Consider the following 24670-nt stretch of genomic DNA (forward strand, 5'->3'; position numbering starts at 1 on the left):
CCAATATCCTTTTTTTTTCTTCCTCTTTTCTTTTGCCATCTAGTAAAATTTCAGTTGATAAGCATATATCTGTTCTAGCTTGTACATAAAATACCAAAGTGCAACAACTTATCGTGGCCGCAATGCGTGGTATCAACGTTATTATAACGATACACCCCATCTATTCGGCTAAGCTCAAGAGTTAAGAATACAGAAGTGTAATAAAAAGTCCAGGGAGCTAACGTATAACACCTCGTCATTCGAGCCAAAGGATAAACGGAGGATATAAATTAACTGACTAACACCCACGTCGACGTCAAGCACATGTATAGGCACGGTAAGGGCATGGCGGCAGGTCCTTCGAGCTAGCTATACACCCTAGAGCTAGTCGACAAGCCAGGATCCATATTAGCTTACCCATGGGATATCACAAGAGCCCTTTTTAATCATCTCCCACGGCCGAATCGATCACTAGTACTATATGGTAGCTTCTTACGTAACAGCTCAAGAGCTTCGTAGACGCCACCATTTATTAAAAAAACAAAAAAACAAAAAAAACAAAAAAAGAATAAAACCAAAGCAAAAAAAAAGTAGCATGGGGGTTATTCGATGTATAATTTGGTAAGAAGTTGTCGTAGTATATATAAAACATTAACACTAAGAAAACCTAAGTCTTGAGATTTTAAAGTGTATTCAAAAGCAAAAGAAGAGAACATCCAGATGACCAGTCGCAGGGGGAACCACAAAAAAGAAACGACAGAGAAAGGATAACATTGCAGGTGACGAGGGTATATACCGGAAAGAAAAAAAAGGCAGTTGAATGCAAACCGAACAAAAAAATGATAAAAAGTAGGAGATAATAAGGAAAGAAACAGCGTGCTTAAACCACCAGTATTCATTATTTCATCCAATCTTTCAGGGTTTCCTCCGGAGCCATCTCTACAACTCCTGAGAAAGTGCACTTCCAAGTAGATATAGCAGTCTACCATTCGCTAGCTTATAAAGCCTCTCGTTTGGATATCGGATTGGCATACGCCTAGATCCGCATATTTTGGTCCAAATATAACACGGTTTCTAACAAGCGCACCCATCTCTATCGGCATCAGCCCCGATATCAACAATAGTAGATGCTCCAAAATCGCCTGTATACTCCTCCGCCTCTTCCTGAGCCAAGGCATGCCTCGCAATCACTATTAGGATCCCCACCGTTAGCATCAATAAAATATCCCAAAGACCAAGGTCTTTAATGAAGAATCAAACTAAAGAAAGCTGCAACATACCTTCAAATGCCTGTTCAACATTAATCGCTTCCTTCGCACTAGTCTCAAAATATGGCAAATTGCCTTTACTCTGACAGAACGCCATAGCCCTTTTCTGAGGCACCTGCCTCTTTCCATCGTCCACATCGATTTTGTTACCAATTACAACAAAGGGGAATGAATCTGCATCTCTAGGAGAGGCTTGTATTAAGAACTCATCCCGCCAAGAATCGAGTGTTTCGAACGACTTTTGGTTGTTGACGTCGTAGACAAGGACGCAACAGTCGGCACCGCGATAGAAGGCTACGCCGAGAGATTGGAAACGTTCCTGGCCCGCTGTATCCCAGATCTGATTTTTAAAATAGGTTTTAGCCTGGGGTTTGATTTTGTGAGGGAGGGGAGAGAGTACTAACTTGCATGGTGACCAGCCTATCGTCTACCAGCACTTCCTTTGTGAGGAAATCTGCGCCAATGGTGGCTTTGTAAGAAGCGCTGAATTTCTTGTTGACCTGCATTCCATCAAAGAGGAGAAAAGGAAAAAGAAAAGAAAGAAAAAGTCAGCAATCGGACGGGTTTAAGGCTTCTCTGCGTAAAAAGATAAAAGATAAAGCCCTATAGATAAGCACTATAGGTGCATAATGAGAAAGAGTTCTTACATATTGATTCATCAATGAAGTCTTCCCTACACCGCTATCGCCTAGAATGATGACCTTCAACTTGTAGTCAGAATTCTTGTTCTGTAGGTGTTGTCACAAATGTCAAGAAGCAATTCGCACGGAGACGAATTCGTGATTGGTGAATACGTTAGTCCAGTTGAAGAAGAAGACGGCTAACAAGGAGAAGAAGAGGAGGAGGAGAGGAAGGTAAAAAGAGGAGAGTGGCCGAGGATTCCATAAATTCGTTTCGTTCCAGAGAGTATATATTATATATAAAACTTATATGTTTTTTTAGGCAATGAAGGGAGGAGGTAGGGAAAGACAAAGGAAGAAGCACGAGCTATGGATGTATCCTGGGGACTTTCGAATAAACGTGGTCGGGTGAGAGAGACTGCGGGACGAACGAAGGACGGGCATACCTTGAGTAAGACCTTCTTTCTCGAGGACATCTTGGGCGGACGAGGGATTCCCTTATCGGTAGTCTGTGAAGGGGGGACTTGTTCGGTCTTTCGGCCGTCTGCCGGTTCAGGATAGAATAGAAACGACGTTGGGAGAAGGTGAGGCAGAAGATGAAGATGGAAGAAGGAGGAGGAGGATATCGGCGACGAGGGTTCGAGTTCGGACGAAAAGAAGAGGAGCTATCGTATGGCCCTGCTTGCTTGCTTGTCCTGTCTTGACTTGACTTGTTGGCGGGTCAGAGGGAGGCAAAGGTGGCTGGGGAATGCGAGCAATGTTTGTTCCAGAACCAACGACAACTTAAAAGAGACCACGAGGACAAAGCTGACGACGAGTTCAAAAGCGAAGATAAGATGATGATGTTGTTTTCCCCGGGGCCTTGCTGTGATTGTAGTATAGTACGGTAGTACAGTAGTATATAGTGGTAGTAGTGATGCTGATGCTGATGTTGAGGTTGAAGAATGAAAGAGAAAAGAAGAGAGCCCGTCTGGTATCACATCAGATGACATGATGCCTGGATGACGGAGTTCCCTCCCAAACACGGCAACTACAACCTCAACCTCAACCTAACCACATACATCTCTCCACCACCACTACCACCATCACCATCACCATCACCTCCATCACTTCCACCATCGTCATCATCTCCATCGCCATCGCCATCGTCGCCAATGATGACTTCAGTCGCTTGGCGCTCCGACCTCCTCACTGCCTTTGCCGAACGGGACATCCGTGAGAAATCTCAAGCTTCCATAATCCTAGAATGTAAAGCTCTCCGAGACAAGCAGGTGCTAGCTACGAACCACTTATTAACCCACAACCACAGACTCCCGCCTCGCAGACCGCACAGCAATCCTAACATCCCCACCAATTACATCTACTCCCTCCACGGGCCAAGAACCCTCCAAAATATCTTCCGACATCCAAGCCCTGTATGCGACTATCGCGACCCTCCGTACCGACCTCGCAACCTCCCAGAAAGACCGAACAAACCTACAAACCCAACTGACAACCGCCACAAGCTCCCTAACCCTCCTTCAAAAATCCTCGTCTGCCAACTTCCGCGAGCTCGACAAGGTCAAGGTAGAACGTTACCATCTCGAACAAAAAGTGAAGTCAAAGGATGACGACTCAAAACTAAACCGTAAAATGATCGAAAACCTACAAGATGAAATCATTGCATTGAATATCCAGTTGAATATTGGCGAACAGACCAAGATGAGGTTGAAATCAGAGAACGAAGAGTTAATTTCCAGGTGGATGGCGTTGAAGAAGGATGAAGCCGAGGCTATGAATAATAATTCAAAATATTCATGATATCTATCCAACATATACAATGCGGATATCAACAATATATGACTACACAGCAGTCGATGGAAAGAGGGACATTCGATCGTCTATCAACTTTCTCTCCCTCTGATTCTCAACATTCCTCTCTCCTTCACGAAAACAGAAGAAAACCCCAGAAAGCGAACACGCTATTCTACTCTACAAAGATAATCCCAAGCGATAACAAGAGATGGATATCAAAAGGAGGCAGCAAAAAAAAAGGAAAGATCTACCAAGGAACCAAGCCATGGACAGTTTGAACGAAAAATAATGGGTAATAAAATGGGTCAAGGGATGTGAGGAGGAACCCGAAACCGCACTGGTAACCATGCACTCTTTTTCTTAAAAGGATGAAAACTCGAAACTTTCGCCAAAAACAAGGTGTACCACACGGTGGTTACCAAGAAGCTGAGGTAGAAGCAGAGAGAAAGAAAGAAAGAAAGATATAAGATGCCGAACCAAGAAAACAACCTGCCATCGCTGCCGAAAAGAAGAAAAAGAAAGGAATCCAAACTGGACACACTCTATGCATGCCCTCCAAACCCATGCTTCGCCATGTTGAAAAGGCAGTAAAGCAACAAAGAAAGAGAGAGAGAGATCCCTCCCGAAGTCTTAGAAGATATTATTACTATTATCATCTTCTTCGAGGTCTCTCGGCCTGTTTCCAATAACTCCTCACTGGTTCCCGATCAACGGTCGTAAGATACCACTTCAGACTACTATCAGTCCAACTGACGTTACCGCCACCGAATGCCTCAAACGTTTCGCTACGGAAATTATTCAGTGGATCCCCGCAATTGCGATCATTTATAACTCTTCCAGCTTCAACGAAGGGTTTGAGGGATATAATCTTTGCACCGTCTTTCAGATCGAGAAACTTCAGAACTAATTGATCGTTGGTCTTGGCTTGAAAGGCGAAGTTATTGACGAGCTGTAAATAATGTATCAGTTAGATGTGTAAAACAAGTAGGTAACAGTTTGTGGGAGAAACATACCAGCACGTCAGCACGCTTCATTGCTGCGTCTATCTCGTCGCAATTAAAGAACGATGCATGCTTCAGTGTCACACTGCCAGTGTTAATACCCCAGAGTCTTGTGCGATATTTAAACTCCTTCGCCTGATTCTCAGCGACTTTCGCCGCTCGAGCCATCATCTCGACACCCCAGCTTTCGCATCCGTATTCGAGAGCAGTATGGAGAACCGCATTACCAACACCGGACCCTAAATCGACAAAAACTGAGGATGGCCGAAGTCCAGCCTTCTGAAACATCTGTCGTAGAAGAGGTCCTAAGAGTTCGCCGTATACGTTATCCGTAAATGCTTCTATAAAAGTTAAAATAATGAATATTAGCGAATCCGTATCTCCACCGACATTGTGAGAATGAATGGGATACATACTCTCATCCTCCTTCACTAACTTAGCCTCTTTCGAGACTACTCTCTGATAACACTGTGTAAGGATGTAATCTACCAGGGTACTCGGCAAAGCTTCCAAATTCTCAATATTCTGCTTCATCATCCCGTTCTTCCTCATATCCCTCACCAAAACATTATATTCCTTCAAAACACACATGTAGTCCCTCTGCTTCTTCGTATTCTTGAATCGGTTGAGTCTTCGTAAGATACCGTTCTCCTCGTTAAGAATAGCTTCCGCTTGATCATTCGTCATAAGGCATTTGGCGACTGTTTCGACTGTGGAAGAGATATCATCAATAGGTCTGAATTCGTCGAGATCGTCTGGTATTACGAGGCTGTATTTCTCGGTCAAGGGACTACCGACGTGGTGTACTGAGACATCGGTGGGGAGTCCTAGATCCTGCGGGAAGTCTGTGGACAGGTGGAGCATTAGTACCTCCAGCTCTAAATGTCTTGCTTATGGCGTATCTGAAATAATGCAAGGGGAGAACGTACATAGTTTATACCCCCCGGTGCTAAGATTGGCGATACTCCGCGCATCCACAATCCTGAGCGGACGGTCCGTGAATGAGTCCGGATTTACCATGTTCCTCTTTTCACCGGAGTATATCGTGACATCGGACTCCAGCGACCGACTTGCCCGGCTCTTCCGTCGTAAATCCGACATCTCAGAGTTATTGTCCGACTCGTCCTCACTACTTGACAAGCGGTTTTCAAGTTCCGGTGTACGTTTAGCAAGAGTAGTCCTAGATTTCTGCTTCTTGATAGGTGTAGATGATGATGATCGGATATCAGTGGGGAAGTAAACACTGCTGCTACCACTACCACTGGAGTTTGGAGTATCGGCGCGCGATGATTGGAGCTTCCTCTTGCGGGACGGTTGGGAGTTATTCGTGAGGTTAGTGGCGGAGCCGTTACTACTGACGTAACGTGGCTCGCGAGGAGGAGGAGGGGATGGTTTCGCGGTTTTCGATGCAGGCACGATAGTTCTGGTGACTTTTATGGTTTCTGAGACTTTGGTGATATTGGTGCCCTTTTTATGGAACTGGTTGAAGAACGACATGCCGGGCAGCCAAACAAAAAACAAAATATTGGACGAAAAAAGGGGTGACAGTTAAGGCACGCGCACGAGGAGATGAGAGAGAGAGAGAGAGATCGGACGGGAGGGAGCCGAGTGGGTAGGTATGCGCTGTTGGCTTATCGGGATGCTGCAGAAGAAAAGAAACTGACAGGTACTAAAAAAACGGTCCAACGGTTTGTTGATGGGTTAAAAAAAAAAATGATAGTGTGACCGAATCGAGGTTGAGATGATGTAAGGGAATGGGATAAATTGAGGACGGCTGGGGGGTTTTCCTTGGGCTGAAGTTGCGCTTGATGGTGGAGATATTATATGATAGTATTATATTAGAGAAGATCGCATAGCTAGGAAAGGAAAGGTGAACGAGGGGTAGGAACAGGAGTATCGAAGAGAAGGGAAGGAAGGGAAGGAAGGGAAGAGGGAAATGGAACGAGACAAGACAAGACGAGGTGGGATGGGAGAGAATGAAAGTTGAGCAAAAGAAGGTTTTCGAGTTTTCGCCTCGCCTGGTTGGCCTTAAACCTTGGAAGGCACCCCAGCTCGTGGTACGAACAAGCTAGGTGAAAAAAGCTAAGCTGTGAGCAAGATAACTTCAAAGTCGGATGAAGAGTCTTTTTTTATGATATGAGTATTTTCAACCAGGGGAAATTCCAGAACGGGTGGAAGGGAGGGTGAGAAAGGACGGGAAGGGTGAGAAAGAAAGAAAGAAAGGAAGAAAGAGGAAGGTCCAGTCGAAAGTATTGAACATTATATGGCATATTCGCTGTTTGGTGGCGTTGAGTCGATGATGCCAAACACAGCTTTAACGGATCCTTAATATTTCAAACATCAGACTGCGGTCGGTCGGTCGGTCGGTCGGTTAGTCAGTCAGTCCCTTCCCTGGATTTATAAATCCGAGTGAGTAAGTAAGTGATGCAATGCATTGAGGAAGCAAGCAAAGATACAGAAAATACCTAGGTAAGAAGGAATAGTTGCCTGCTATAATAGGGAGAGTAAGAAGTAAGAAATAAAGAGTAAGAAATACTTCACTTACTCGAGCACTTCACATAAGTACCTCTTAGGTAAGTAAGTACCTCATGCATTCAGAGTTTATATTTATATTTATAAATTTATACTTGAGGATTTCAGCAAGCGAGTGGGAAAGACAGCACAGGATTGGACCGACTGGCTGTCTGTCTGTGTCTGTCTGTCAAATGCAGGAGAAAAATGCGGCTGTGAAGGCCTGACCGTTCACGTTTGTTCATGCCCATGCCATGCCATGTCATGTCCCTGGCATCAAATCGCTGGTACACCTCGTACTTGGTTATAGTTTGTATGTAGTGACACTATACGAGACTAGAGTATTAGCAAGTAGTATACTGGGAGTCTTCGGACACCATTCATTGATACATACATACCATTATCATGTCTACAAAAGAGAAGACAGGGAGGATGGACCGGAAGGAGAGATGAGAAGATGAGGTTTATATCCCATTGTTGGAATGTTTCCGAGAAGAGGTTGAACGAGGTTGGATGAATGCGGCATGTCCTGTGAATGTGTTGCGAATGCGTTGCGAATGCGCTGCGAATGCGTTACGAATGTGTTGAGGTGTCGTTGCAGATGGCCAACACATCTTCTTCCCAATCATCGCAACGTCACGAACAACACTTCCCTTCTCTCTTTCTTCCTTCTTCCAACTATTACAACTATCACAACCATCACAACCGACTTCCCCATCAGCCACAATCTACCTAATCTGTCCATATCGGACATCGGACACACCAGCCTAAAACTAGTACTAGTCAATCCGACTTCCGATAACAATAGCATGAATGCCGTCTCTCGTCCCCGACTCTGGTGACAATGCGCCATCCTCGAATCACATCTTCTGGTCAACCACTGACATTCCGCCCTCCTCAGATGTCATCCTCCAGATCAACGCCATCATCTCCGGTACACCTCTCGCTCCCGTCCGGTACCTCACCGACATAACTCCATCTCTCCTCCTTGACCTCTACGAACTTCTCTTCCATCTTAAACTTCCCTATGCTACCCCACGAGACCACTCCCCGGAGTCGCAATTGCGCAACATCCGGATCTTGATCGGTCATATCGCTCACGATATCCTCAAGATGGATCTGTCGTTCTTGGAACCTCATAAGATTATCAATGGCGACGATAAGGCTTTACGGGATTTCATGAGGATATTTCTCGGGGTTACGAAACTTAGGAAGGCGTACCTTGAGAAGAGGGAGAGATACCGACAACAGCAGGTGGCCGGAGCGACGAGTACGGTACGGGGTAATGGTGTGAGATGGGCAGGAGGCGATCATGGTGTAGAAGAGGAAGAGGAAGAGGAAGAGGAAGAGGAAGAGGGGGGAGAGCGCTCAGTGGATGGCTCGGAACATACTGTTCGTGCGACAAAGGACAGTCTCCCAAATAAACATCACGAAAGTATTCTCAAAAATCCGGTCGTTACACCCAGAAGGGCTATTACAGCTATCAAAAGGACACCTTCGACGAAAGCCTCTACAAATGACACTTATACACCTTCGGTATATAGGCCTCGTCGGGTCTCCATTACCGAAAACGAAGCCCCTCCTCTTCCTGCCCGCTCGGAAACTAGTTCGATCCCTTCGAACTTTATTCAGAATTCCAACGAGCGAATCAGCAATATCTGGAGCAGGTTGAATACTATCGGTAGTAATGGCTATCCTTCGGACAGAAGCTTAGAGCGCTTGTCCGCTCACCCCCCTCGGAAACCCCTCTCAACTATCGTTCAGGATCCAAATCTACCAGCCTACGATAATCGAGCCCACAATGTTCAAACTACTCCATCTAAACATCGACCCCAACTTTCTCTTGCAGAACCTGGGCCTTACCTCAAAGCCTGGTTGGACACCACCGGCACCGAGATTTCAACATCAAGTCATCAACCCCGCTCCAACCAAACTACACCCGAAAAACGGCCACCTAACCATAATATCCTTCCGCCGCTACCAGAATCACCATCCAATGACTTCCCTACGAAACGGCCAAGCTCCTCCCGGAATCCCCGTCGCACTTCCCAAAGACCAACATTCCCTCTCCGCAGGGCATCTTCCGACCCTACATCTGGAGCGCTAGGTATCGACATATCGAAAGCAATGTTTTCAAATTCGCCGATTAGAATATCAGGTCATGCGGCAAGGCATCATGAAAGTGATAGCTCATGGGAGGAGGGTGGACTAGAAGACGATGATACATCAGAGATTCATTCCCCGACATCATCAATTGCTACCTCTGCATTATCAGTGAGTTCAGTGGAATGGAGCGATACGGCTAGCATCAAAGAGCTTCGACAGAAGCGACTGGAGGCGCTCGAAGACATCAAGATGGAACAGGAGGCAGCTATGACACCCGTCAAACCTCAACATCAACAAGAAGGAGACGATACTACGACACCTGTATCAGACGGATCTCGAAAACAAATAGTACAAGGACATGGGAGGCGGAGGAGCTCTATCCCTTCGGAATTTATGCATAATGGGAATAATAGCGCTGGAAAATCAACGGTTTCTTATGAGACAATATCACCAAATTCATCTGCGTCGATGTGGAGGGCGAAACGAAGGGATGAGGAAATGCCACCGATGCAACCTGTTACGGCCGAGGGATCGCCAATACCAAAGAGGAGTTTACGTGGACTTCAGAGATATAGAAATGATTATGATGATGAAGAAGATGAAGAAGGGTATAGGGCTGGTCCCGATGATACGTTCACGACTAGGAATACTGCCGATCTGGAATTGGAGTTAAAGGGATTGGACGCCCAGGGGTTAAGTGAGAGTAAACGTCAAATAATGCTGTTTGAACGGTTGATTAGAAGGGCAGTGGATAAGAAGATTCCGGGGTTGAAGGAGGAAGGTAGGACGAGGAGAGTAGTTGGAGAGGAAGGTGGTAGACAGGTGGCTAAGTAAGTAAGTAGAGTACATACGCTGGCAGGACTACTATGTATACTGGATTTACTGTTTGCATTTATGTTTTGCTTGTTGCTTTCCGCTCATGCATTTGTCCTTTGCCGTTGATTCTTTTGCAGCGATGGTTTATGCTTGACGATGGTATGGGACGCAGGGAATATTGGGTATGAATTATTTCAGTATGCGGGATGAACGGTTGGCGTTTTTTTTTTTTAGTATTTTTTTATGTTGAAGTTTCTTCGTTGGTCCCTGTGTTTTAATGGATTGCTTGTTTGGTTGAATTTGTTCGTATATATTGGGGGGGTTTGGAATGGGGGTATAACATTTGGCGATGCCTCTTTTTGCTTTCTTGCTCCTGCGATTTTGATGAGTTGAAGTTTATTTTGAGTGTCTACGGGGAAGTTCTACTATTAATTCACTTTCTACTCGGGGGGCAATATATAATTAAAGCATTGTTATGATGATGCACAGTTGAACGAGGAAAAAATTGTAATTATTTAAAATACATTAAGAAGTTAAAGGTCCCGCACATTCAATCAGCTAAGATTTTCTCCATCGAAGTGTAATCTAGGCTGCCATGCGAGGGGATAAGTAATGGTTGTGGTAGTAATAGTACAAGCGGACTCGAACCACTGGGTATCAAAGGGCTTTGAAACATAAAAATAAAAAAACAGGGTAAAAAAAAGTGATCCCGCTCCCGGCGATGGAAGAAAAGTATATAAGGGGTATCTGGAATATAAAATAAAATAGAAAAGAGAGAAAAGAAAAACGTTAAACCGATCGGGTGGCTTTTTCGACCCGTAAGTGGCTGTTCCTTGGGATGAAAATACCGATCTTTCTGTCTTGTGAATCGTAAATAATTGTGGCGTTATAAAAAGAAAGAAAGAAGAAAAGAAAAAAAAAGTTGGCGATTCAACGCTGCTGGATGTGGTGTTCTCGTAACCGTTCGTTTCTGTGTGATGTGTAGCGAGTTTATTATGATTAAGCTTTGGCTGGGATGTCTTTGTTGTTGATGAGATCTCTAGCTTTGATGATCCTGGTTATTCCCTTCTCTAGCTTCTCCAATCGTACTCGTTTCTCAGCGTCTCGCTTTTCTAGTACCTTGACCCTTTCCTCGAGTTTTGCTCTCGACCGTCTTTCATCAGCTACCATATTGTTTGCCTGCTGGAACAACGAAGCCGAGAGTTCTTCGACTTCGTTTTTAACTTGTGCTAGTTGCTTTTCCGCAACTTCTCGACTTCGACGTTCGGAGCATAAGGCGTTTGAGAGATCATCCAGGACTTGGCTGTCCATTGATGCGCGAGAGAGTGGTTCAGGCGGTGTTGGGGGTCTTTCGACCGGTGGTGGAAGTTCGGTCGTAGGCGGAAGAGCGGTACGGTAGAAGAATGAGTTTAACTTTTGGGTGCTGACTTTTGACATATTTTGCAATGTCGTAGTGACGGTGTTTGAGCGTTTTAGGGGGGACAAGGGGGTATTCTGTGATACGGGGGCTGCAGCGGCGGCGGCAGTGTTTATCGGGGCGATAGAACCGGTTGTGGAATTGCTAGATTCGGATTTACGACGAAGGTCGTAGACTTCCTTTTGTGCTTGAGCGAGGCGTTCGGCTATAGGAATGAGGGAAAAGATAAACATTAGTTACATCATTACATAAGTAAGTAACTTTAAGGAATGTATAATCATTGGTTTCAGGTTTTTTGACAGCCAAGACTAGTTTCAAGTACGGGAATTCATCTTCAGGTACGGAAAAGTGAAAACTCAAAATACCTGTGCTAGATCTAGATAGGGTTTTTTGTGTTTGTGGAAGGGTAAGGAAAGGAAAGGGAGGGGTACATACCAGCCATGACAGCGCGAACACTGAATTCTTTTACTTGCTGCTCTAATTCCTCGATCCGCAGACGGGCTTCTCGAGGATAATCGGCTTCGGAGAGAACGGTGAAAGGTGTACCGCAGTTCTTGCAGCGGCAAGTGTCATCTGTCGATGTAGGTGTCGGAGAGGTAGAAGCCATTGTTGTAGGTTGTGGAGCCGTTGAAGGCGGTATGGAGGACGGTCGCAACGATGAGAACGATAAGGACGATAGCATAGGATAGTGGGGGTTTGATAGATATATCTATATCGGATGATATCAAGGGAGGTTTGATTGATCAAGTTGGATGAAGTGAGGTTGGTGAAATGCAAATGGAGATGTCCTTTGTCCTTGTTCTTATAATGTGGAGCGGATCGTGACGATAACAAGGAAGAACGGGAAATGTGTTGTTTGTTGTGTGACCGTCCGGTTTGGGCGCGTTTGCTTGTTTGGGAATGGCTAAAGTGGCAATTGATCGTCGGGAACGGCTTAGTCGGCTTGTTCTGGTCGGACTCGACGGGTTCAAACGATTTTCGGGTTGATGTTGGATGAATGTCAAGAATCTTGGAAGTATCGAAAAGAAATATACAAAAAGGAACCGTACAAAAAGAATGTGATAGAGGAGAAGTCAGACTTCGGAGTGGGAGTCGATGTCTTTTTAACGAATACTTCGGGGCGAGTGAAACGAAACAGCCGCAAAAGAAAAGAAAAGGTCAAAAGGCAGGCGCAGTGTTTTGTACTGGTCAAGAAGTTGTATCAGATTTCTGAAGCCCCAACTTGACTCGAAGGGGGTGGGGACACACCACAGAACGAGCTACTATACTTGTTAATAGCCAGGCTGTTACAGAAATGTCCGCAAGGAATGCTCTCAGCCAATCACCTCAACGTCTCGAGCTTCCAACTTCTTTTTTATAATTTGGATTTTGAACCTCACTCGTACTCGCTCGTTCGCTGGTCGCGCGGGCGCAAAAGAAGGAAAACGGAGAAACAAGGCAATACTTGCTTACTAGTGCGAAGGACCCGCACGTGCCTGGGAACTCACGCAATTTGTTCGCTGTGCCCGCTCAAGCCCCCCGTACCCGAATGGAGGGAACACAGTGACAGGTTCTAAATGGCTTCTCTTGGAGGGAAACGCCTAATTCGACTGATTGCTTTAATTACTTGCTTATAATTATAAGCAATGAACAAAAAACAATAAAAGGAAGAAGAAGAAGAAGACCAGTCGAAAGGTCTATGTATGTACGTGACAGAAAGAAAGAAAAAATATACAAGCCGACTTAAGGGGTGGTCAGAATGCTAAATACTTTCAATGAATCCAATCCATCAGGATCAACTGGAGGGAAACGGCTGCCTCGAACCAAGTGCCATCTGGGGAAATGCCTGTTCGCCGGCCTGCATTATTCATATGCTTTCCTTATCGTCTCCACCAGTTACTTAACACCAAATCCATTTTCGAATGCTATCCCGCCCTCGATTTCAAGCATCAAGAAAGTAAAAATCCCGGATAAAACCCCATCCTAGGCTGCATAAGGGATAGCGACTTTTACCATCGACTACGTTTCTTCTCGGCTGTTGGAGCGAGAAACCTGCGGCCTGCGCAGGCCTGTGCGAGGGGTCTAGTTACTTACTATCCAACGCTGGCTGTTGCTACTGCTGCCGCATACATGCATGCAGGCCATAACTACAGGGCCCATCTCCACTAGCCTTGAATCCAGCTTTTTGACATAGAAAAACCCTGCAAGCCTGCCCGTTAAAATGATGGACCTGCAGGTCCGAATGCGATTTCGGGAAAGCGCTTAGACTTGGGAATAAACCACACACACCTCCACGGTTGCCAGAGGGCACATGTTTGCATTTCCCAAGAAAAACTTAAAATAAGATCAAATAAATTGAATATTTTAAATGCAGGGCGGCATATCGGGCACGAGACCCCCCAATCAATGTGTGAGCGTATCATACTATATCATTTTTATCGTGGGTGGTGGGTTATGCCTAAGTTCGTATTTGAGGGATATTGAGCTTCCCGAATGGGCTGTTATTTCGGCGGCCGAATCCAAGGATGCGCCGATGCGAAAAAATAGGTTGACAACTTGATCAACTAACTTGACTAAACAACGTTAACTTTTGATTTGGGATACCCCGTGCATTTGCATGAAATCGATCAGGTATGCACATGGTTGGATTTACATCACTACGTCGTATGAAGTTTTACCAAACAAGTAAAGAGGCGACGTCGAAAGACCACACTACGTAACAAGTTTAATCGTTAACATTGATCTAGTCTGAAGTCGTTCGAAATTCATGCATTAGTACGGACGGTTATGCATGTCCTAGCCAAGTTAAAATTGATCAGAAACCGCTTAATCCTCATCTGATCTGTCCTTCTAGATTCAACATTTGATCTTCCCTATTCCTTCTTCTTCTCTCTATTCTAAGGTTACCCTAGAGCGCCTAGAATAAATGATAACACCACTTTCGACAAAAAGAGATCTATTTCATATCGATGTATATTTAATTTTCTTTTTTTGACAACCAAAGATCTATGTATGTCTCTTGCTCTCTTCCTCTTCTTGTTTTGTTTGCATCTCATTGGTATGCAAGGCAATTGCCCCTCATGAAGATCTAGAAGTTCAATGATAGCCTCTCATGACGCGGGGAAAGCCGTCTTTGGTAAGTGCCACTGGGGATATGATATCGAACCCTGGGCCCTGCGCACGGACTCTGTGCAGAGTAAGCTGTGCCGCCTCACCACCTCCACCTTGCCGTCCAACCGATCATTCTAACTCCCTTCTCGAACCCAACTAAGGCACAGTACTAGTGAGAAAAAACTGAAACCAAAATGCAAGATCAAAAGTTGGAAACCAGATTTCCGATCTTTTTTTCAAGATCCACCTGCAAAACTAAAAGCAGTAGTAATTTTTGTCTGTACATACATATATAGTACACCTAAGTATAAGGTAACTGCTTCAACCTCAAACGTAGCGAAGGAAGAGGCAAGGGTACTACGGCTCCTTCCACCCCGGAACAAAAAGGTCCAAAAAAAACCCACATTGTGACCAATGTTAGTAATGAAACATCAAAACGTGACAAAAGGTGACATCAACGGATAACGAAACATGGGAAATGAAACGTGAACGCCAATCCAATGCAATCAAAAACGGGAAAGCCAAAATATGAACATGAGTTGAGATGTTGTAATATTTAACTTTCATAAAATGCAAGCTGTCTAGAGGTAGTTCAAGGGCAAATGCAGTATTTCGTAATTCATGTAAGACAACAGAAGCTAAGGGGGGTAGATGCCATGCAAGGCAACCAAACCTCGCGAGTAAAGAGGCGTATAAGGAGGTATTGAAGGAGTTTGTGTTAATTTGTTAGACTACTGCTGTTGGCATTGAACGTTTCCGCCTTCCTCTTCATCGTTGTCGGAGTCCTATTATTATCACAGATAAGCATTGAGAATGATATCGAGTACGGTAGGAGACAACTTACCTCATCCTCCCAAGCACCTGCTCCTGGCCCGCCTTCATTATCGGCCTGAAAACGTAACTTTGTCAACATCACACTTTCAAGGAGCCGTCATACTTTCTAACTTACGTCGAGATCAGTCAGGACGAATTGAACTTCATCTACGTGCTCCACATCATTAAACTCTGGGGTGTGGCTGTCAGGCAAAACAGCTTTGGCCTTTGCGATGTTGTTGTCGTCTGCCAACCACTCCTCATCTGGCCAGACTAGGTCAATGATCAGGTACAGGTCTCCTCTGGTTTCGCCTCGTTTATGGGGCATTCCCTCTCCATCGATTTTCAGGACTTGACCCTGTTGAAGCATCGTGCCCTTCTTGTGTTCGATCGAGATACCACGCCCATCGAGGTGCTGTAAAACGACACGGGAGAAACCGCAAATGGCTTCCTTGAGTGTGATCTTGATGGCATGAGTCAAGTCTGAATTGGCGCGGGCGAATGATTCGTGTTCTTTTTCATTAATAACGAATATTATGTCGCCGGTGGTATAACCAGGCTACCAATTGTTAGCATCTGAGCTTCAGTGGAATGACGTAAATGGGAAGACTTACAACTTCGTCTGCTTCGCCTTCCAAAACGATCTTCTCCCCATTCCTAGATTTGAAGGTCAGTACCCCGCCCCCCCACTTACCAAAAAAGTCCTCGGGACCGAACTTACTTTGCACCCCTGGGAATATATATCTCGAGGACCTTCTTTTCTTCCTTGACACAGGCTCCCTTGCACTTCTTGCACTTTTCTTTCTCCTTGAAAATCTTTCCATTACCATGGCAGACCGGGCATGGAACCTCCTCTCTTGTGACCATATTCCGACCGACTTGTCGAAGGGATGTCGTAGAACCTGTGCCTTCGCAGTTGCTGCAATCCTTTGGCTTCGCCCCTTCCTTACCACCAGACCTAAAGTTCCAGACCCGTTAGCATGACGCTGCTCGCCTTATTATTTCTAGCGGGCTTCCAACTTACCCTTTGCACGATGGACAGAGTGCATTTCTAGAGGATCCAAACTTAACAGTCTTCCCCTTGTACACCTCCTCCAACGTAACTTCGTATTGGTGAACCACATCCCTTCCTCTAGGCTTTTGGCCGTCTCCCCGCATGCCGCCCATGCCGCCCATGCCGGGCATTCCGTGCATTCCATGAAAGTGCATGCCGGGCATCCCGCCCATACCCATCCCACCCATCATATTGATAAAGTCTTCAAAATCCATGCCACCAGGTCCTCCCATGCCGGGGTTGTTGATGCCTTCGATTCCAAACTGATCGTAGGTGGCACGTTTGTCGTCATCATAAAGGATTTCGTAGGCACTGCTAACAGCTTTGAATTTGATTTCGGCTTCCTCACGGAGATGTTCGGGTTGTTTATCGGGATGGTGAGCGAGAGCAGCCTAGATTTATCGAACATAAGAATTTGATATAGAAACAGGAGTTCCAGTAAATCGATGAGTGCTAACCTTGTGGTATGCCTTCTTGACTTCTGCTTTGGAGGCGCCCTTCTCGATACCGAGAACCTCGTAGAGATCTATCGTTTCACCTGTCGCATTCACTGGAGGGATGTTAGGATAATTCGGCATAAAGACAGGATTGGCAGCATCGAGACATACTTGTTGCTGAATTCGGGCGACAAGATATCGCAGGATGTTGGTGGAAGTGGGGTGGTGAAGCTCTGAGGTAGCTTTGCGATATCAACAGCTATCAATCGAACCTTTCGTTGCTCAAGTTTAGATAAAACTCTCTAAGTAGAATAGCTATTAGTGAGATAAGCTGGAAGCTCGATTGTATGTAATGGCCTACTGTGAGGATTTTTTTTCTTCCCTGAGGTACGATGTAGTGTGCGAAGTTGATATCGAAAAGGTGGCTTCGACGGAGAGAAAGCAAAAAAAAGGTTTCGCAGAGTTTAAATTTCTGCGTATCAACTTTTCGGCAGTAGCCGTTTCACAAACAAGCCCCATTCGGCTCCCCCACCACCACCACTTAGACTCCCACCAGAAACCACCTCTACCGCCACTACATGTACAACCAACCTACATCATGATTCGTCCTAATGGATTGCTCATCGCCCGTCGTATACTCCACCGTCGTCCATTGACAACTTCATGGATCTGTGAAAGCTGCCGCACATTCTCGACGGGAAGGGCTAAGATCGCTGACCCCACCAGCCCCGCGCGAACGCGGTTCGCACCTTCGCCGACAGGGTATCTACATCTCGGATCCCTTCGAACCGCGTTATTCAACTACCTTCTAGCAAAACGTACGGGAGGGCAATTCTTGTTACGAATTGAAGATACAGATGAGGTTAGCTAGGATCCTCTTCTGCTTCTATGTATGAAACTGTCGAGTTGGGCGTTTGGGAATGATGTTCAATGTTCAATTGGTTGGAAACATGAAGCTTACTGGACAAGAAACGAACAGTACAAGGAGCTGAAGAGGCTCTGTATGATATCTTAAAATGGGCGGGACTACAATGGGACGAAGGCGGGTTTCATCGGACGAATTGCATATCTCATCTGTAGCTAATGAGCTGATAGGTCCCCAGGTTGGAGGAAATTACGGGCCGTATAGACAGGTAAAAGCATCTTGAAATCTCCGGCCAAGCAATGTATCTGGCTAACTCGACCGTATGATTTCTAGTCTGAACGCTCCCACATCCATAAAGAACATGCCGAACAATTACTCGAGGTCCGCCATTTCCCTTACACATAATATACTTCCTCCTAACACATAAATACGTGTAGACGAAACATGGTTACCGCTGTTTCTGCAGCATCGAGCGGCTCCGTTCACTCGCCGAACAGCGAAGAGCCCTCGGTTTAACTTCTGAATACGACCGAACATGTGCATCCCTCGACCCAACCGAATCTGCTGCCCGCGCAGCAGCCGGTGAACCCTATGTTGTCCGTCTTAAAGTCCCGGATGTCTATCCGATGTTCACCGATGCCGTTCACGGACGTATCAAACCAGGCCGTGCAACTGTTCGTCATGGAGAACCTGCTTTCGAAGATCCCATTCTGCTAAAACAGGATGGATTACCGACTTATCACCTTGCCAACGTTGTAGACGATCATTTAATGAACATTACACACGTAATTCGAGGCGCTGAGTGGCTACCCTCTACGCCCAAGCATGTTTTTATGTACCAGGCTTTCGGATGGGAGCCCCCGGTGTTTTGCCATGTTGGGCTGTTGATGGATATGGAGGGACATAAATTGAGTAAACGGACGGGAGATGTGCATATATCGGAGTATAGAGACAAGGGGTACTTGTCGGAAGCTCTATTGAATTTTGTGGCACTCTTGGGGTGGAATAACCGGTTGAAGAGCGATGTTCTACCATTAGAGGCTTTGGTTGAGAACGTATGTCACACAATCTTCCAATTCTTAGAGACCTCAAAACTTTCATATGCAAGTGTGCAGTACTAACCGGCAATCTGTGTAGTTTTCCGTCAAAGATCTCACAAAAGGCAACACCAAGGTCAACTTTGGAAAACTAGACTATCTCCAAAAAGCCTTTATAGCCGCATACTCAGTCCCAGAGGACGGCGACACCAGCAAATCATCTAACTTCGCGGCCTCGATTGTCGAAGCAGTTCAAAACGCCGTGGCAGTTAGATTTCCACAAGTTCCCGAAGAGCTTCAACACCCAGAATATATCGCCGCAATCCTAGAATCTGACATGAAAAACTACATTACTCCCGTCAAATTCGTGGAATCCCATGATTACTTTTTCCTACCGAACCCGGATTGGGATTCAATTGAAGCAAACGTTTATAGAGAAAAAATGACAGGTGAAGATGTGATCAAGGGCAAAGACGCATTGGCGACTATCGTAGATACAATGAAGAAGCGGCCATCGGATATGTTGGAGTGGAATGATGATTATATCACTCGTATACTGGGAGATAACTGGCAAGACGAAGATTCGAAGAAGATGGTTCAGAGAAATTTGAGATATGCACTTGCAGGAGGTAAGGGTGGACCGGGTATTCATAAAATCATGATGATACTTGGGGAGGAAGAAGTCATACGGAGGCTAGAAAATGTGAGGTGGTATGGCAAACGGGGGCAGTTGGATGAGAAGGGGAGAGTTATTATGACTTGGAAGGAAACTCGGGAGAAGATGGATGAGGAGGATGAGGAGGAGATTAACGATTTGTTGAAGAAGAGCAGTCAGATATAGGCGGGGATTTACAGTTAGAAGGTTGTTCTGTCGCCTGGGGCTGCCTAGTAGTCAAAAAAAAGTTCATTGGAAAGAACCAGCTTAGTTTCGGGGCCGTTTCATTGGACTAGCTGACGCCTCATGGACTTGAAACGGGAAGCCGGGGAGCGTCAGTTTGTTGTAAATATACTCATTTTAACTAGCTCTGTATAATAATTTGGACGTTGAGTATGGCCACGCAAATTTACTCATGTTTTTGTTCAAATATTATAATTACGCCATCTGGCCATACGACGGAAAACATGGCTTTATATCTGATCACCCTCGTGGTTCCGCGTTTCTCCACTGGTCATCGATATCAATTGTTAAAGGGGCTTCTTCCAACTTTATATCAAACCTAACTCTGGTGTTGAGTCGGCCAGTGTATAAAAGATGAAGGCCATTAACAAAGCCTTGATCCTCTATATCGGGATATGCGCACCCGGCCTTTCCAGCGCCTGGAAAATCGGTCGTATAATCGGCGTACTACCAGCCAACGGGGCAGTTCCCGAACCCTATCCCGCCAAGAATTATATAAATATCGCCACGAAGCCTAAAGATTGTACCGAAATGAGTGTTGGACCTAAGCGTCTTAACCCAAAACTCGACAAGACCACAGGTTTCGAAGCTGACGACGGGGGTAAAAAAGGGGGGGTAGTTTCCTTCCAAGGCATACAGATCAGACAAGGAAATGCAGCTAAAACCCCACTATCTGAAGTTAAATACATAGCTCTCTGGGTAAACAAAAACTGTGAATCAGTTCCTCAGGCGATAATCCACTTCTGGGAGGACTACCCGGGGGCTTTCCAAGATGTCAACTTTGCGATACTCGAAACAGCTATAAAAGTACATGAACATCCCTTTGACCTCGAAAAAATGGGATGGTGGTCATGGGGTGAAGTCCAACCCTTGGAGGATGGAACAGATCGGTTTCCATGGGTGCCAGAGGGGGGTGTGGCATGGCGAGTCTCAAAGGTTCTACGGAGTCGAGATAGATATGGGATATACGTAGTAGTACCGAACGTGATCAAAGTCGGAAACTTCGTAACTATTCCGGGAATTGGGGCCGAAAAGGACAAAACAACGTGGGTAACAGAGGACTCGTCACGTGGTACCGCCTGGAGTACGGGGTCCCTGCATGATTACGCCCTCCCGGAGTTTGACAACGGACTCATTGCGGTACCGAAGCATCAACACGAAGTGGGTGTCAGTGAAAAGGCTACGATGGAAGAGAAACTGGCAAAGTCGGAAGCAAACCGTCGGTCGAGGGAAAGCGTTCGGATTGTGAGCTCTGGTGCTTATATTAGGGATCAAGATGCCGCGCTTGTGTTCGCTAAAGAAAATCAGAAAATAAAGGCAGCTGCACGCGCCAAAAAACTCGCAGACCTAAATGCAAATTCTGGCGCTGGCGCTGATGCTGATACCAATAGCGATTTACCGGGGAGAGCGGGAGGCGGCGATAGTAGAGATACTGACCAAATTTCAATCCCACCAGCAAGCGACGCTGTGGTCGAACCCTCAAGTTTTATCACTAGCTTATATGAATCCGGGGCAGCGCACTTACTACGGCAGGCACAGGTGGCAAAGAATCAGCTCAGCTATGAGTTTCAACAACTATCCGCAGACCAAATGGCTGATCTCCAGATGGACCAAACCTCCTTACTCCCACCGATTCAGCTGGTTGACCTTTTGTACTTCACGAGGGTTAGAAGAGAGTTGACCGATGCTGGCTATGATCATGACACTGCGACGGCTACTTTGCAGCAAGGGTTATCAAAATTACGCGATGAGCGAGATAGACCGTTGGGCGGAAATGCGGCTGATTCTGGGTCTCAGTATACATATGAGCTTGAGTCCGAACAGACGGCACCGGATCAGTTGGGACCGGATGAAATACGAAGGATGCAGGAGTTTGAAGAAATTCTGAAAAAGGAAGAAGATGGGCAGGTTAAGACAGAAGATGGGCAAGTTAAGACAGAAGAGAGGCAAGTCAAGACAGAAGAGGGACAAACTAAGATAGAAGAAGGCCAAGTTAAGATGGAGGAGGAGGAGATAGAGGGAGATCTAGAGATAGAGTAAATGTCATATAGACGGGCGGAAGAGTATATCTGGGCGGGGGCCGTCATATATAACAATCTCGAGCGTTACATGCATATGTGTTGTAAAATGTTGTATTTTGAGGGAGGACACCTGAGGTCGCAGCCTCGAAGCCAGCCTCCAAAAATAAGGGTTGCCACCTCTACAGTTTTGTAAATTGGTTACTTGGAAAAGGAAGTGGATCCAAAGTATAGAGGTATATATAATCCCGTACTGTATCTTGAATATATTCCTCGCCCTGTTTAAACCACGATTGTTAAACCCAACAATCCCCTAAACACCCTGGGTAAAAGTGGACCTAATTGTACATTTCGATATGGTAGTAAAATTCCTTGCCGCTTAAAATAGATCAATAGAAAGCAATGATCAAGCCCAACGCCTATGATACCTGTTTTTTCGTGTTTAGTATATTTCAATCTCCTTCACTCCATCCGCATCCATGTCGGTTGCCGTTCGCCCAATCGAGTTCGCTCCTTAGCTGCTCCGCTCTAACACCATTATCGTCATCTCTCCAAAGCCTAGCCATACAGTCGTCACTAATCGAAATAACATTTCTGTTGATATCCCATGCCACCCCAGTCACCTCCCTTCCGTTATGCCCTTCGATCAACGCAGTTCCAGTCCCGTTGTATAGTTCCCTTGCCGCTGTTACGCTCGCTGGCGCACCATGAGGAACAGGCAATCCATCATCCTCAGCCGGTGATAAGTATTTTTCGTCCGTGGGGAACAATACTAGAGTTCCGTCTGTGCTCCCCGTCGCAATTATAGCCCCATCCCTCGATATCGAACTTTTGACATAAAATGAATTGGTCTTTAACTTCGAATTGGAATAAAAGTGAATAGGACCACGGTCAAGATGAGATGTCGAATAAGCGTACAGATTTCCGTCCTTGCACAGCGCATAGAGTCTTGAGCCGTCGGGTGCGAATGTCAATGATGTTATTCCGTAATCTCTATGCGGTTTAAAATCGTGGAATCGTGGTTTTGGCGCCTCGTATTCGACGAGTGGCTGCGAGTTCGGCGATTTTTTGATGAAGTGCGATTTTCTGATATCCCAAACCTTGATGACAGCATCGTTGTGTGAGGCTGTGGCAATCTGATACGGATTTCTTGTGGACCAAACTGCCGATGTAACTGATATGGCTTTGTCACCCGCCCTATGGCCGCCAAATATGCTATTGATTGGCTTTAAACTGATGCCTTGGTTATCTCCGAGAGATGTCCCAGCAGTTCGCAGGTCCCATATGTGTACGTTTGAGTCCCGAGAGGAGGTGAGTAAGAGATTCTGATTGTCAATTGAATGATTAATTTGCTTGACGGATCCATGATGGCCGGTTAGAACTGCGACTGGTGTTTGTTTTTCGACGTCATTTACCCGGCATGTTTGGTCGCCGCTTGCTGATGCCTACGGGAATGGTTAATTATATGTGGATATCAGAATAAAGGCCTCGGGTGGGGCTTACAATATATCGATCATCTGCAGACAAAGAAAGATCGAAAATAGCGTTGTCATGAACCATAACTGAGGCGGACTCTCGGTTGAACCCGCGATATGTATAGCCACCCTTTTCTAAGATCGAATCTTTACCCCAGGGGCCGGTACCGAGTAATCGAATAGCCCCGCATTCATATCCGACGGCGACCATGGGTGATGCTAAGAAAGGGTCGTGAGCGAGGATCAGGCTTTTCATACAGTACTGGTCATATACTCACTGTTAAAGGTTGCTAGGCAAAACGGCATTTGTGTGACTGCACCGTCGGTATATAGATTTGTATCGTTTTCTTCGGAGTAGAAACCTTCTGTTACCCATGACCGCTCTACAAGACGTTAGTAGGGGCCGCAGATATCGTATTTCGGGATTAGGTGATGCATACTCCCAAGCCGGATTCCATTAATACCGTCAGGTTCGTATCCAATCAACGACCGGTTTAGGTTTTTAAAGCTGAAGGAAGTTGGCATCGGCTTTCGTATTCTCGGTTTTTTTATATCTTCAAAGTCATCCACCAAGCGGGAGCGGAACCCATCCTTTTCATCACCACCTTTTGCGATCTGTAACTTCTTAAGAAACGTGACGTCAGGGGTAGCGGCAGGTGTTAATAGTTGTGTCTTGAGAGGCGAAGAGGAGAAGAGTGGAAGTGGTGATGAAGGAACATTTGTCGGAGATGTGGAAATTTCATTGACAATTGTTGAAGAGACCTCAGCGAGCGGATTGCGCATACGGGTTCGTTCACTCTGTCGATGTGCTCCCGCAAAGAAGGCATCCCGTCGTATCTTAGATGTTCTTGGTGAGCACTTAGGAAGCTTCGCAGGGATATCCTCCTTGAGACTAGAAGCTTTACGCTTTCGAGAGCTTTTGACGGCAGTAGTGGAGGAGGACATGATGGTGGCACCGATGTCGATGTTAACAGGCAGGTGGTGACGATGGTAATGGTTCGGAAATTTGTAAAGTGTTGGAAAGGGAGATAAAATCATAATCAAAAATTAATTATGAAGCCGTGTTGGGATGGTTGATTGATTTAGGGCGCGTGAAACTCGCGTGGTTTCCTATTATGGACATTCCCTTATTAGGAACGAGTTGGTGCGCGGTTGGTAAGGGCAACAAAAACGAGACAACTCATTCTTGCTAAAATGCAACATCTTAAAGACTGGAAAGGCGCAACCTTGTAGGTTAGAAGCCGGCCTGTGTGGGTGGGGACAACTTAATGTCCTCTTTAGCACTACCCGTTTTCTCCTCGATGGAATAGTGCTTTAATCTCGATTTATAGATTGAAAGACTTCTGTAAAATGTACATAGCACAGTATTGTAATATATATATGAATGAAAGGTTTTTATCCCATAAAATAGCTACATTGGCTCCTTGTGAGAGGCTAGTAGATATATATACACAGTGTTCTAATATACAAT

The 24670-nt window shown here is 45.7% G+C and overlaps 9 protein-coding genes across 9 annotated transcripts; 4 read left to right on the forward strand and 5 right to left on the reverse strand.

Annotated features, from left to right (window-relative positions):
• Positions 1 to 1053: 1053 nt before the first annotated feature.
• Positions 1054 to 2343, reverse strand: AOL_s00054g446 (uncharacterized protein; the record flags this gene model as incomplete). Its single annotated transcript, XM_011121762.1, has 5 exons — positions 1054 to 1169; positions 1260 to 1587; positions 1652 to 1747; positions 1895 to 1975; positions 2314 to 2343. 5 exons carry the CDS (start codon positions 2341 to 2343, stop codon positions 1054 to 1056), a joined length of 651 nt encoding a protein of 216 aa, XP_011120064.1.
• Positions 2344 to 2868: 525 nt separating this feature from the next.
• On the forward strand, positions 2869 to 3667 carry AOL_s00054g447 (uncharacterized protein; the record flags this gene model as incomplete). Its single annotated transcript, XM_011121763.1, has 2 exons — positions 2869 to 3115; positions 3177 to 3667. 2 exons carry the CDS (start codon positions 2869 to 2871, stop codon positions 3665 to 3667), a joined length of 738 nt encoding a protein of 245 aa, XP_011120065.1.
• A 646-nt stretch (positions 3668 to 4313) lies between these two features.
• AOL_s00054g448 (uncharacterized protein) lies at positions 4314 to 6159 on the reverse strand (the record flags this gene model as incomplete). Its single annotated transcript, XM_011121764.1, has 4 exons — positions 4314 to 4610; positions 4675 to 5003; positions 5079 to 5507; positions 5592 to 6159. The coding sequence occupies 4 exons, from the start codon at positions 6157 to 6159 to the stop codon at positions 4314 to 4316; spliced, it is 1623 nt and encodes a 540-aa protein (XP_011120066.1).
• Positions 6160 to 7986: 1827 nt separating this feature from the next.
• On the forward strand, positions 7987 to 10113 carry AOL_s00054g449 (uncharacterized protein; the record flags this gene model as incomplete). The annotated part of the gene is made up of 1 exon (XM_011121765.1): positions 7987 to 10113. One exon carries the CDS (start codon positions 7987 to 7989, stop codon positions 10111 to 10113), a length of 2127 nt encoding a protein of 708 aa, XP_011120067.1.
• A 981-nt stretch (positions 10114 to 11094) lies between these two features.
• Positions 11095 to 12119, reverse strand: AOL_s00054g450 (uncharacterized protein; the record flags this gene model as incomplete). Its single annotated transcript, XM_011121766.1, has 2 exons — positions 11095 to 11717; positions 11948 to 12119. 2 exons carry the CDS (start codon positions 12117 to 12119, stop codon positions 11095 to 11097), a joined length of 795 nt encoding a protein of 264 aa, XP_011120068.1.
• A 3214-nt stretch (positions 12120 to 15333) lies between these two features.
• On the reverse strand, positions 15334 to 17047 carry AOL_s00054g451 (uncharacterized protein; the record flags this gene model as incomplete). Its single annotated transcript, XM_011121767.1, has 7 exons — positions 15334 to 15387; positions 15447 to 15491; positions 15552 to 15974; positions 16030 to 16072; positions 16137 to 16373; positions 16440 to 16861; positions 16928 to 17047. 7 exons carry the CDS (start codon positions 17045 to 17047, stop codon positions 15334 to 15336), a joined length of 1344 nt encoding a protein of 447 aa, XP_011120069.1.
• Positions 17048 to 17504: 457 nt separating this feature from the next.
• On the forward strand, positions 17505 to 19649 carry AOL_s00054g452 (uncharacterized protein; the record flags this gene model as incomplete). The annotated part of the gene is made up of 6 exons (XM_011121768.1): positions 17505 to 17768; positions 17886 to 17907; positions 18002 to 18039; positions 18105 to 18152; positions 18209 to 18826; positions 18909 to 19649. The coding sequence occupies 6 exons, from the start codon at positions 17505 to 17507 to the stop codon at positions 19647 to 19649; spliced, it is 1731 nt and encodes a 576-aa protein (XP_011120070.1).
• Positions 19650 to 20060: 411 nt separating this feature from the next.
• On the forward strand, positions 20061 to 21746 carry AOL_s00054g453 (uncharacterized protein; the record flags this gene model as incomplete). The annotated part of the gene is made up of 1 exon (XM_011121769.1): positions 20061 to 21746. One exon carries the CDS (start codon positions 20061 to 20063, stop codon positions 21744 to 21746), a length of 1686 nt encoding a protein of 561 aa, XP_011120071.1.
• Positions 21747 to 22176: 430 nt separating this feature from the next.
• Positions 22177 to 24144, reverse strand: AOL_s00054g454 (uncharacterized protein; the record flags this gene model as incomplete). Its single annotated transcript, XM_011121770.1, has 4 exons — positions 22177 to 23169; positions 23228 to 23418; positions 23478 to 23582; positions 23640 to 24144. 4 exons carry the CDS (start codon positions 24142 to 24144, stop codon positions 22177 to 22179), a joined length of 1794 nt encoding a protein of 597 aa, XP_011120072.1.
• Positions 24145 to 24670: the final 526 nt, after the last annotated feature.

Source organism: Orbilia oligospora (assembly GCF_000225545.1).
Source record: "Orbilia oligospora ATCC 24927 unplaced genomic scaffold scaffold00054, whole genome shotgun sequence".
NCBI lineage: Eukaryota > Fungi > Ascomycota > Orbiliomycetes > Orbiliales > Orbiliaceae > Orbilia > Orbilia oligospora.